The sequence below is a fragment of the Epinephelus moara genome, chromosome 17 (assembly GCF_006386435.1).
Source record: "Epinephelus moara isolate mb chromosome 17, YSFRI_EMoa_1.0, whole genome shotgun sequence".
Classification (NCBI taxonomy): Eukaryota; Metazoa; Chordata; class Actinopteri; order Perciformes; family Serranidae; genus Epinephelus; species Epinephelus moara.
Window position 1 is genome coordinate 9,963,647 of NC_065522.1, and position 13,783 is coordinate 9,977,429.

Consider the following 13,783-nt stretch of genomic DNA (forward strand, 5'->3'; position numbering starts at 1 on the left):
CCTTTTGTAAAGACTACCTTCTTACAACAAAGATTATACAGACTTTATAAATAAGATCTCTAATCATATTACAGAAGCTATTTTATTAACCACGGATGTGGCCAGCCTGTAAACCACCATACCACATACCAGGCCTTGAGGCCTTTGACTTGTTTTTGCAGAATTGAGACAACTAGTCCACACCCATTGAGTGCACAGTTGCCCACGTACAGATTCACATGGTGTGTGTTTGGGATACAGGTCATAAGAAATTGCAGATTAAATAGTCAACTGAACCCATTAAGAAGAGCAATGTATTCAGACAATTTTTGTGAATTTGATAGGATTGCTTTATTGAAAGTACAGTAGTATCATTGCCAATAGTGGGATAGTTAGTGGGCTAAAACTGTACATTAGTAGTTGAGGTANNACTTCCTAGGAAGAGATCGATTTTAAGTGGTTTTCAGAAAATTCAAAATGGCGGAAAATCTATATGACCGGAAGTTATGGGCACATTTGTTCCTCATGAGGAGAGGCATCTCTGTGCAAAGTTTCATGTCTCTACGACATACAGGGCATGAGATATGCCCATTCAAAGTTTGCAATTTCAATCTGTTGCTACAGCGCCCCCTTTGGGCAATTGATGTAATATTGCTTCATTTGCATCCTCCCATGACCCTCTACCACTCTGCCAAATTTCACATGGATTGACCAAGTCAGTGAGGAGAAAAACGTGGAACAGACAAAACCACACACACACAGACAGACAGTTTTCGTCATTATATAGTAAGATACAGCTAATCCACCTAATAAATTCATTCTGGATTTGTCAGGTTTTGAACAAGCAGAGAAATTGAACCTAGAGCAGATTGTAGAGGACGTCAGACTGCTGAAGACTCTGAATGATGTTCACACAGATGAGTTCAACATCATGCTCACTGAACTCTTGTATCACTCTCCACATGCAAACATCATCAACCCCTGTTTTGCATGTGTGTGGGTGCACACAAAAGGGGATGTGTACAAACTGGGCAGTTCCTCTTTTTGCTTTAATGTTTGTGTTTGTGGCTGCAGCCACTGTGGAGTTTATTTTGTTTATACATTCATTAAAACCTTTATTTAAGACTCGGGCAATATCATTTATGTAAATTGAAAACAATATTTATACATCTCTGTGCTGTTGCCCTGGGGCTTTTTTTATTCTGCTGTTGATTTGAGAAAAGGTGTCTGGATATTTAATTTATGAGGCGTAACAGTGCTTGTTGCAACCGCCATGGTGTCCACAGACTTTTTATGTATTGCTGGAAATTATGAGTTTTGTCTTTTTACTAGGTGATTTTAGTGGAGCTCCACTGAGGACATGGCTGTATATTTCTAATTGATTATCAGTTATATACTTTGGTTGCAAAGTGCCATCTATAGAAATGGAATAGTCATGTAACTGATGCTGATTACATCTTGATGGGTCGGACTCTCGGTGTCCTGGGTGTTTAGTTTTCGGGATGTATACTTTTACTCTCCAGTAGTTTAAATGATACCATTGCTGAGTTTTTGGCTTTTGCTGTTTTCAGGGAAATGCATTCTTTACTATGAACACCAGTGGGCAGTATGTGATTATGACAAAAGTTAAACTTGTTGGCAATGCAGAACATGACTTGTATATGGTGTCTTATTCAAACTATTTCAAACTAAGGGACAGTGCAACTGTAAGAGTGCACAAATAAAAAGTTCAAGGAGCCAGACCACTCAGTCCAGCTTCACTGGCAAAGATATAGAGTATTTAGCAAAGACAAAGTCCTTGGTTTGTTTGTCCTCACACAGCTTAAATGCTACAAAATATGTATATCACTTAATTGTCCACGTCATACCAACCTCTATCACACACTCTGTCATAAAGAATTAACACAGTGGCTCCCCCAGAAATGTATCATAGGGGTGGCCTTATCATGGGATGGCTCACCAAAACCAAAAACACCCATGCTGAATTTCAGTATTTCTATTATGAGGTTGAAATATACTGTATAGGCTAGTTTAACTATGAGAGTTAAGGAACTGCATACCGTTTTCTTATTTTACAGTTAATATTTCTAATTAGTTGATGTGCATAGACTAATACTGGTACAGTTAACCATCACTGTGATTACAGTAGATGGACATGAATAACCCATTTATGAAGCTTTAACTGGTTTTAAGATCATATTCTGGATATGGTGTTTACATGAGCACAGAGAAACTGATTAATAATATTCCCCGCCTTCACAAGTAGTCCAGCAAGCATATTCAGGTTTCTCATAAATGAAATATGGTGTTTACATACTCAAACACATACATAGGATACTCTAAAACCCTGATCACAAATTAGATATTCGTGTCCATGTAAACACACTCATTTTGAATTCCACAACAATCATATTTTTAATGTGTTATGTATCTGTACAGTATATACACGTGTTAGGCGATTCATTGCTCTTCAAATTGGCTAGTTGTCTCTTTCTTTAGCAAGACAGATATACAGCTTTGATTTAAAGGAGTGCATTGATCGTAAGGAACAAAACATTCACTGAGAGCATCCTAAAGTTAAGGGAAGACTGGTGGGTACCCATAAAATCCATTCAGGTATCCTGAGGTGAGAGTTCAAGGGGATTTAGCCTAACTTTGGAGCGTTTTTAAGCCCATTTCCAGACACTAGATACTTACGGTCATTTAGTTTCAACAGATAACAGATAAACAAGTGCATCATAGCTCATTAAAGACAGTGATGTAGGCCTCAAATTGTGGAGCTAATGTATCAGGATATGGGGGGTGGCCCCTCCATGGTGGTGTCCCAGGATCAACACTGTATGAAAAACAGTGAAGTTTTCTGTCACCTGTTCTTAATTGTGCAAGCAAACTTCAGCTTCAGTGCAACTGAGGACACAGTGATCCTCATGATGTCATTAGTCCTGAGGGGTTGTCCTTCATTGGCCTGTGAGTCCAGTCACTGTTAATTTGCAGTATTTCGGAAGTATATGTATAACGAATTGTACTATAAGGCATAGTATACACAGTAGACTACTAAATTAATTGGTTGTACTTAACTGACCTGTTACTGTAATTACTATCAATCTATATCAAAGGAAAGCTTCACTGCATACAAACCTATCAGGCAAATTACCACTTACTTTAATGAATGACAGGGCTACATCCATTCAACAGTCTTATTGAGAAATAACACACACACACACACACACACACAGGAGAGAGATACAGACTAAAACCGTCCATTCCCTAACAATCAATCAGAGAAATTGGCAGCCCTGTTGTGCTGCTACTCCGGGGTTCCTGATTTCACAGCCAGCCTCCGTCACTACTGCGTCAGCACTGATGAGCTCAGCGTTACCGGCAGGGAGGGAGGGAGACATGGGAGGGGGGAGTTTGCGAACGGAGGGAGAGAGAGACTGAGGAAACAAGGAGAGAGGGAGAGAGAGACTGAGGAAACAAGGAGAGAGGGAGAGAGAGAGGGAGGGAGAAGAAACGGGGTGTTGCCGCCTCTGAGACACACTCACGCATCGCAGAGTAACAGCAGCAGGGCGAAGACAGAGCATCCCTCCATCCTTCTCTCTGGGACTGCTTTTTTTTAATTATTGAAGCCGTACAAAAGCCTTTACATTATTCAACGTAATCAAAGCCCGAGATATTGTGGAGATACAGTGCGCCTCGTCATCCATCGGCACAGCGCGTTGACCGCAGAGGAGAGAGCTGTGTGTGGCTGTTTCAGCACCTCGGACAGAGAACATGGCTCCAATGCTGGAGGACGGAGCTCAGCTCGGTGAGTGTGAGGCTTTGACTCATTACAGATGACTGAATGTGTGAGGATGTTGGTGGTAGCCTTGTGTCTTGTAAATCTTCAGAAAGTGAGTTTCTCATTACACGTGACTCGTCTCAAAAAGTATTACCCATCGTTATTAGTCACCAATACCTTTTAAATTAAAGATACAAATTGGCAAAAAAGCTTATGAGAGTCATTTAAATGTATTCTAAATTATTGCCAAAAAATAATAACAGTACAGTTATGTTAGAGTATTCTGTGAAAAAATACTCCTCCAGTGTGGAACAACGTGTTTGGGGAGACCTCCAGCCTCCATTTTGCAGCTAGCTCCAGGGCGACAGCTACAGTATGGATCAGACAAACTAACCAAACAGGAAGGTGGAGACACATGTTTTGAGATACTAATACAAGCAAAGTTGATTTATGTTTATTACTTATTAATGGATTCGAGTAGGTGTTACTATAGCACAGAGGAAGCATGGAAAGCACCTGTTTGTTTGCTTTATTTCCCCCTCGCTTCAGCAGCTCTCTCTCTCACCGCCCTCCCGTTGCCACATCCATCTGCCTGTTGTTGTTGTTGCCTTGAAAGCCACTCCACCCAGGATGCCAGGCTGAAATATTAATGACAATAGAAGGAAGGAATCAGCGTGTACAAGTGCTGTTCTCAGATTGAAATGAGCTTACTGTCCCTCCTTACTGACAGGTGGTACATGAATTGATCTTATGCCCACAACTATCACAGAAAGGAACTAGTTAACAGTATATATTATAGAAATATTACTAATAATTCTATTTCTAAGGTATATACACTTGAAATGAATGTATAGGCATTGTAACCTTTAAAAAATACACAGAAACATAAATTACATAAAGGCTTGTGTGATCAGAAATGGCAGCAAACTCCTAAGACATCACCATTTACCTGTAAAGCCTTATCAGTAAATGACAGGGAAATAAGTAGTTGCATATTGTTAACATACTTTTTTGCTGTGTGTTCACATGAGACCCTCTCAGAATCACCCAGGCAACAAGGCTGTTGTATGAGAAATTATAAATCTATGATCAAAAACTGATCATCGAGGTAGATTTGACCAGATGAAAAAGATACAGGGGTAAATATCCCCCACCCCCACCCTCACCCCTGTCTCCATCTCTCTTTGTATGGGTGTTAACCTGAGTGCTTTTCCACTGGGCCGCCCTCTTAACTGCAGGGACTGGTGTGCGTTTTCCTCCATTGAAATAGACCTATTAACTCTGACTGCATGAGAAGGCAGCGTGATTGCTGTTGAGTCACAGTTCAACGGCACAAAACAAAGAACTCAGACACCGAGAGGAAAAATATGCCAGTAATGTGTCTCTATAGTAACGTTTTAGTGGTACTACAGAAGACAAAAGTACCATTAAAAGGAGCTAGGTCCCTAAAGTGATGTTATTGTTGAAGTCAGTATCACTGACTTTGAGCACAATCTTTCCCTGCTGTAGGAGGAGTATGAATTTTATAACACGGGGCGTATCACAAATTTTTGGCCTGTTTATTAGTCAAAAAAATGTCCCTGACATGTAGGCTATAATATTATTAACTGACTCGTCAATACATACACTTATTTCTAACATTTGTACTGTTGCTGAGGTCTTTTTACTTTTCGATGTTCTGCTTCTGAGTTCAGTCATTTTTTATAAACCTCTTGTCAAGAAATCAGCCAGTCACATAATGACGTTAGGTGGTTTTCCCAGCAGTTCATTACTTACACCAGCTGTTTCCTGTTGATTTGCTGTAGCCATGTTTGGAATATGCACACAGTACTGATTATATTTCATCAGGGTTGAACAGATTGCGTTGTTTTCATCTCCCTCTGAGTCAAGACAGCAGCCTGCGTCAGTCAGACACACAAAATGGATTCAATTGCCTGAATTCAACAATAAAATCTGTTGGGGTGAATTGTTTTACTGATGCCTGTTCTACAGTATTTGTCAGGGGGTGTGGTCAGACAATGCTAATGAAAGTTACATCTCTGTTCCCCTCTATAGTGGCAGTGCCAGTAGGTGTTGCTGTGGTGAGTGTCTTCGGCCTTGTCTTCACTGTGTCAGCCTTTGCATGGATCTGTTGCCAGCGCAAGAACACCAAATCCCAGAAGACACCTCCCTACAAGTTTGTGCACATGCTCAAAGGGGTCGACATCTACCCGGAGAGCCTCAGCGGCAAGAAGAAGTTTGCTGCTCCTGCCACCACGACAAGTAACGACACCAGTAAAACTGATGTTAATGGAAACTGCCACACTGTGTCACCAATGAGTCCATCTGGCACCGGTAAACTGACGGCAAGCCCAAATGGTTCCAGACCGGCTCTACATCTGGATCTGGAGAAACGGGATCTGAATGGCAACTTCACCACCAAACCATTTCATCACCACCACCAGAAGGTGCGCAGCTCCCCGGACCTGGAGCTGCCTTCTCCCCATGCAGGGTTCACTCAACCTGGGGTGATGGACCGCCGTGACCTCCCTTCACCATCCAGCACCCTCTCCAGCCAGGCGCCCACTCCCGCTGTGGACAAGCCCCAGGGAGAAGAAAGGGAGGGCGGGCTAGGAACCCTCCACTTCTCCCTGGAGTACCAGCCAGAGAGGAAGGCATTCATTGTCCATATCAAGGTACTGTATGTGTTTACAATCAGTTTTTTGATAGAATTTTGAATTTAAGGCTTGACAAAGTCTTGATTGATTGATTTGACTTTGGATACAGGAAGCCCATGGCCTGACCCCAACTGATGAACAGTCGCTGACCTCTGACCCTTACATCAAACTGACCCTGCTTCCAGAGAAAAAGCACCGAGTGAAGACCAGAGTCCTGAGGAAGACTCTGGACCCTGCCTTTGACGAAACCTTCAGCTTCTACGGGATCCCGCTGGCCCGAGTGTCAGAGCTGGCCCTTCACTTCATGGTGCTGAGCTTTGATAGGTTCTCACGTGATGAGGTCATCGGAGAGACCCTCGTACCCTTGTCTGGGATCGACTTATCGGAAGGGCGTGTCCTGATGAGCCGAGAGATCATCAAGAAGAATGTCAAGGTAAGATGTGAAACAATTAGGATGTTTGAACCTTTTTAAATTCATGATTATTTCTTTATTTTTTTGTCTTTTTTTTAAAATCAGTTTTCTTTGCAACACATTTATTTTATATATCAGTCAAACAGAATACAAAATCACTTCAAAATGCAAATCGGCTCCAATAATGACTCATCATTTCTCTCATCATAAGGAAAGTGCTAGAGTGCTTCCACTGTTACAATATTAATCAGTGCATCAATCAGCACATAATCATCTTGAAAACCATTTACCTATTAAAATACAATGATATATGTGAATTATGAAACTTTCTTTTACTCACCTAAATGGAAATACATCACATTATATTTCTGGAAACCACATTCTCAAGTTTTAATTTACTCCAATGGTATAATCTGCACCTTGAATAAAGTGTTAAATTTCAATCTGAGCAATATATTTTGCAAATGCCCCGAGTAATTCACTTTCATCACTAGTTACTTTAGAATAATGTTAAATGAAGCCAATGGAGGAGGCAGATAGGAAGTGTATCCCTCTGTGGGGACGACACCAAGATCTGTTGCACCATTATGGATTTGAAAGCTGATACTGACGTCTGGTGATGTTTCTAGATGGACTGCTGCGAGTTTGGATGTGTGACCGCCTTTGCTGTTTCTTTCTTAAATTTGCGTTACCAGTTTTTGTTTCAGTTTTACATAATTAACCATATTGCCAAAGAGCTGCTTCGTCTGAAATCCTTAAAAAATGTTGTTTATGTGATCAATGCATTTAACAGCGGAAATAGATATGATATGACATGTTTCCTCTACCACGTAGCAAACAAGGCGTAGATCATCACATGTCAATTATACAGTTAATTAAACTTAATTTATGTTTAATTTAGTGAAGATCTTTACATCCGAACAGCATCAGGGAATTAAAACAGTAATGCAGAGATGGACAGTTTCAAAGGGAATCAAATGGCCATTTTTACGTTCCCAGTAGTGTATTGAATAGATGGAGTGATACCCACACCACACCATTATGGATCAATGAGCTGGTGGTCAATAGATTTCTGCTCCAGACTGGCTGTTCCTGGCAACTGTAAGAACCGCAAATGTACTTTAGCTCATTTCCAGGAGGACATTTTTCCTTTTAGAGGACCGTCATGTACTGTGTCATCAGAACCATTTGTTGAGCTGTGGGCTGGCGTACTGTGTTGTAGTATTGTGACACCTATGATACTGTGTATTTCTTGGAAATGCATTGGATTAAACTTCGCAGCAGGCTTGGCTTCATTCCATTCAGTGTACTGGTGAATGTAAATGATGGATTGTAAGACGATATGTCTATCCTTATCATAGGTCTGTGGTATTGTATACAGCAGCGCTCTATAGATTTGAACTCGATAGCCTGGCTGTACATGAGCATTTGTCCATTTGCAGGTGGAATGTGAGATGATATCAATGTAATGATAAATTTGTGGGCTTATATTGTACTCTACAGAGCTCTAATGGGGGCACTGTGCCTACCATGTGGCAAAGGATGAGTTCGCACACATTTGTACCTTCCCAGGAGGATTGTGAACTATCTGTAATATCTTTAAAGATCTCTGATACGATATAGTACTCCAGAGAAGTGCCTGGAAATGCAGCTCAGATTCTGAGATATATAAAAGGTTCATTCCCCCTCAGCAGAGCTCCCTCTGTATTTTCATCATCAAGAGGATAATATTTCCTCAACCATGTTCTGCTGGCTCTCTCCAAGCGGAGAGTAACCATATTTTTTTCAGTTCCATTTCTCATTTGGGTCTCAGGAGGGACAAATCTCATAAAGCTGTAGGGAGGAGTCTGCTGTGTCTGAACGCTTTTTAGTTCGATCAATAGAAAATTAGTTTTAGAATCTGTGATATTGCTTCGCAGTGGGATTCGTCTTCTGGATTCTTTTTTGTAATTTCATGTTGGCAGGTGAAAAGAGAGAGCGCCTTGGCCTCTTTAACTATAGTTCTTTACTGTGTACCAGCTGTCCTTATTTAAAGTGTTCTCTTTATACAAAGAGACTGGCACCACTTTATGTGCAAATAATGGTGCAAACAACCCTTTTGAGGGGTTGACAAAAGGGCTTTACAGAATGCAAAGACAGAATCAAACGGAATAGTTTATTCATAATTCCATCTAGTATTTCATATCAGCATGAGACCTGTTTTTTGGCTGAATTTTCTCAGTACGAGCCGTCTCCCTTGTTCTATCAGATTAGAAGCAGCCTTTTACTAACAGGGTGGTGGCTCTCTTTGTCTGCATGGCATAGATTATGTCTCACTGCTTTGTGTGGGTATGTGTGGGTGACTGTGTGCATGCGTGAGCACACAGCACTTAGAGGAATCAATCCAGCATGTCGCAAGCAGCATTGCCATCGCCCTGTTTTCACCCTGGAGGATGATAAAAACATTAAATTAAGCATAGGATATATTTTCAAGTGTAGTCACTACTTCTTTCATCTTTAATGAATATGCCGTGACCAAAGAGGAGCGATATAGAAACACACCTGTATTTTCAGAGACCTAAACATCGGGTCAGTGGTAGAAGTTGTCTTTGTCTGTGTGCTACTTCTTATTGCCATGGCAACAATGAGCTGAGGCGCGACATCCCGTTAAGTGTGATCACAGCATCCGAGGTGTCAGCTCTCTTGGGTGTGGACACAGACATGGATGTGTGTGTGTGTGTGTGTGTGTGTATGTGTTTGTATTGCAAATGCAGAGTAGGGAGCTTCTCAATCACACATTTGTGCTGGTTAGCGTATAACACAAGCCATAAGCAGGTGGTGATTATTTAGTTGACAGTCATTTAATTGTCAGCACTGACACCATTTGCAGTACAAGCAGCTGCAGGTTTCACCACAGGATGTTGATAGTAGCTAATAATTTGCTTCATTATTAATGTACAGATTTTCAAATAGTCACACCCTTTTAGCTGCTACTGCGTGTATTTTTTCTTTTCTTAATTTCACCTGGTAAAACTTGTTAAATTGTGAAAGAAATTGTGAAGGACAGATGTAAATACAGTGGCAGTGATTTTAGCCTCATTCAACACTATATTCACAGTATATTAACATATATATCAGCCTCTGTGGCAATAAATAGGATCAGGATAAGGGGAACTTTCATTTTAAAAGTGAGGAAAGAAACATGTTTTGGCTTGTTTAGTCTGCTGCCTTAAATATGTTTCGGTGCCAGTTCATGTCTGGTTCAGACGCTGGTAAACATGTCAGGAAATCTCTTCTTCTCAGTCCCTTGTCACACCTGCCATCTCTTTTTTGCATCACCATTTTGTTTTATTTTCCACCGGTATTGTGTCTCTCACCACCTGACACTAATTCACCTTTCCCCTGTCTCTCCACAGAAGTCCTCAGGCCGAGGAGAATTGCTGCTCTCCCTGTGTTACCAGTCCACCACCAACACTCTGACTGTGGTCGTCCTAAAAGCCCGCCACCTGCCCAAGACTGAAAACAATGGACCTACAGGTACAGCAAATCCTTTCAAAATGCAGTCCATGGGATCACTGCTTACACAAACAAACACAAAAGCATGAACTTGAATGTGAATGAATGTGCATGAACTTTCTCCACATGACCGTAAACGGATGCAATCATTTTCCTCTTCCTGCCAAGTAGCCCAGACTACTTTGGATGCTGCGATAGTTGCCGTAATGATACCGCCACCGCACTCAAGTAATCTGATCAGGATGTGATAGAGAGCACTTTAGTGACAAGCATGCACACACACACACACACACACACACACAGTGTTTACACAGCCAGCCTCTTTTGTCCGCATCACCAGCATCCATCATTTCCGCTCCATTGATTGCCGTATTGATCTGGCTTAGGAATAATATGGCTCTCTGCAGCGGCTGCAGGGATGGATATTCACCATGCCTTTTTTTTTTTTTTTTTGCTTCTGTCCTTACTTTGCTCATCTGCTCTTGTCATTCTTCTCTAGATCCGTACGTCAAGGTGAACATGTACCATGGGAAGAAGCGTGTTTGCAAGAAAAAGACCCACGTGAAGAAGTGCTCCCCCAACCCGGTCTTCAATGAGCTCTTTGTCTTTGATCTGCCCTCTGACGAGGGGCTGAGGGACACCAGCGTGGAGCTGCTGCTGATGGACTCAGACACAGGCAACTCACGCTGCCCCAATACTGTCCTCGGGCGCCTGGTGCTGGGCACATCAGCGGCGGGCACGCCTGGCGAGCACTGGAGGGAGATCTGCGACCACCCGCGTCGCCAGATTGCCAAGTGGCACGCTTTGTCAGAGGATTAGAGTGCCAGGGTGTTGTTGGTGGATTCTGTCGTCCATGTCCGATCTGGTCCAACAATGAGAGGGACGGAATGAGGATGGGCAGGATTTAACATCCTGCTAGTCAGTACCCAATGGACTTTCAGTGTGGGAAACAAGGGGGAGGGGACTTTGATGTTGTGGGGAGGGTCATTTGAAGTGATGTCATCACTCACTCAATCATCTAATCACTTATCTTTGAAGTTATCGGGGTTCAGCAGGGAGGGCGGGGCATGACAAAGGGAACCCCATAGCTTTAAACGATCCCAAAGACTGTCACCGAAAACCACCTGGTAACATGCAGCATCATCTCCATGGCAACAACCAATTGTCACTGTAACCGTGTGCAGTGCAGAATGTCTTAAATGTCGCTATTACTCTTCTTCTTTTCTTCCTCTGCTCCTTCTTCTTCTTCTCTTTCTTCAGCTCTTCCTCCTATAAATAGTAATCTAGTCCAACATATGAAAACCAGAATGAACCACATCTGACAATGCTGTAAAAAATGTGGATTATTAAAGTTTATTTTATAACGACAATGTTTTCTTCATAAAGATGTAGATTGTTTTTATTTATGTTCTTGTTTTGTACTCTTATGGTTGATTTGTTGAACATGTTTTGTAAGTATAAGTGGTATTTCATATATGATTACTTATTAAGTACAAGAAAGCCTAAATTAGGTGGTTTGAGAAAAGACTGGAACAGACTGAGTGCACTGGGGACAGTTCATTGTGGATGCATTTATGTGTGTGCGTGTGCGTGTGCGTGTGCGTGCGCGTGCGTGTGTGTTTCAATATGAGAGTGCTTGTGCTGAGGTGAGTGTGTGTGTATGGGTGCATGTGTGTGCGTTAGCTCTGCAGAGATGTGAGCCACATAATGTTTACTGTAGGTGTTTTGTCCCCCTTACTGTGAGCACAAAGACAGCTGAAATGTAAATGTATGTACCTTACTATAAAATATGGCAAGTTCTGAGAAAAAAAAATGAGTGTGAAGTATTTATTTCACAAGAAGTTAAGTGTGTGTGTGTGTGTGTTCTTGTACTTGCTACACAGTGAGGACTGAAAAACGTTTTTCAAGCACAGTGAGGACATTTTGGCCAGTCCTCACTTCTTCAAAGGCCTGTCTGAGGGTTAAGACTTGGTCTAAAGGTTCAGGTTAGTGTTAGGTTTAGATTAGGCTTATGGTAAGGGTTGGGGTTAGGTGTTTAGTTGTTATGGATGAAGTTAGGGTAAGGGGCCGGGAATGCATAATTTAAATGAAGATCCTCTAAAAGATGGTAGTACAGGGATGTGTGTGTGCTCAGAGGTAAGTTATTACCACTCAAAGCTTTTTAGCTCTTTTAGGATTAATGGAAAAAGTTAAGGTTAAGCTCAGATTTTATTTTAATATCGTGACATCCAACAGCTCAGTTTCACAGAAAATCACCCATGAGATAATTTTATCGAAGGTAAAAGCCTCTTTTAATATCATTATACTACAGTACATAGTCTGTGCATGGATGTGTGTGCGTCCTCACCTCCAGCACTCTGGGGATGACATCATCGGGCCCCTTTCCAAGTCTGATGATGTAATAACTGCTGAGTGGCTAAGTGCTCCAGGATGAAGTCATCGTGTCTGAATTTAATATCAGCTAAGTGGTGCGGTTTGAGAGGACAGCTGGCTCAGCATGCTTACTAACCCCTCCCTATTTTTTCTGTCTTTATTTTTTTCTTAAAAATATGGCTCAAACTAAGAAATGTATTTTATAACCTCCCTGCATTCAGCCTCTGTCCCCTCTCTCTCTCTCTCTCTCTCTCTCTCTCTCTCTGTCTTCCCTCCACTCTCTAGTCTTACACCGAGTTACATCATGTGTTTGCTGGTGAAGCATCTGTAGAAGCAGGATGTTCTGTCACTCTGCCCGTCCTCAATTGTTCTGACCTGGGAGGTCGCTCTCTCAGATGGCTTTCTATTTTAAAACTATGCTGTCAACTTTGAAGCAATAAAATAGACCTGTGCAACGAGCGCCATCGCTACCATCCCCTCTTGCTCACTTCCTCTCCCTATCCAATCATGATTAAGCCATTTTAGTTGACGCTCTAACGTGGATATTTATTGCCCTGAACGGTGTTTTGTTCAAGGGCATTTTGACAACAGTGTGATCGCAATCTGCAGAAAATGACGTTTATACGGCTAAAACCAGACTCCATGATTCATCAAATGCACCCTCATCACCCACCGCCCCACCCCCCCACACACACACACTCTTCCCTCCTTTTCTTTTTTGAAATCATTCAGACATATTGAGTGACTTGTAAACAATCCCTCCCAACCATTTGTCCAACACACCCAAAGTTATTCTTTTATGCCTATCTCTGTCTGTCTATAGCCCATAATTATTAGTGTGTGCTTTTTTATGTTGAGAAAATCAGTCAACAAAACATAATAACAGAGTAAAGGATGAAAAGCTGGGATGAAAAGAAGAAGAAAAAAGACTGAATCAATAAATATCTCTCCCGAACAAAAGATGAAAACAATAATTGTGCAGAGGAAAGATTTTTCAAAAGATTTCAAGGTTCTCTTTTGATAGGAAATGTAAGTTTCGTAGTGCCTAAATAATAACAATAATGTTTTGGACCGTTCAATGAAGCA

At 41.6% G+C, this 13,783-nt stretch overlaps 1 protein-coding gene across 1 annotated transcript; it reads left to right on the forward strand.

Moving 5' to 3' along the window:
* The first annotated feature begins 3,450 nt into the window (after positions 1-3,450).
* Positions 3,451-11,694, forward strand: syt4 (synaptotagmin IV). Its single transcript, XM_050067995.1, has 5 exons — positions 3,451-3,787; positions 5,816-6,435; positions 6,527-6,850; positions 10,225-10,345; positions 10,824-11,694. Exons 1-5 carry the CDS (start codon positions 3,754-3,756, stop codon positions 11,141-11,143), a joined length of 1,419 nt encoding a protein of 472 aa, XP_049923952.1. The 5' UTR covers positions 3,451-3,753; the 3' UTR covers positions 11,144-11,694.
* The last annotated feature ends 2,089 nt before the right edge of the window (positions 11,695-13,783 follow it).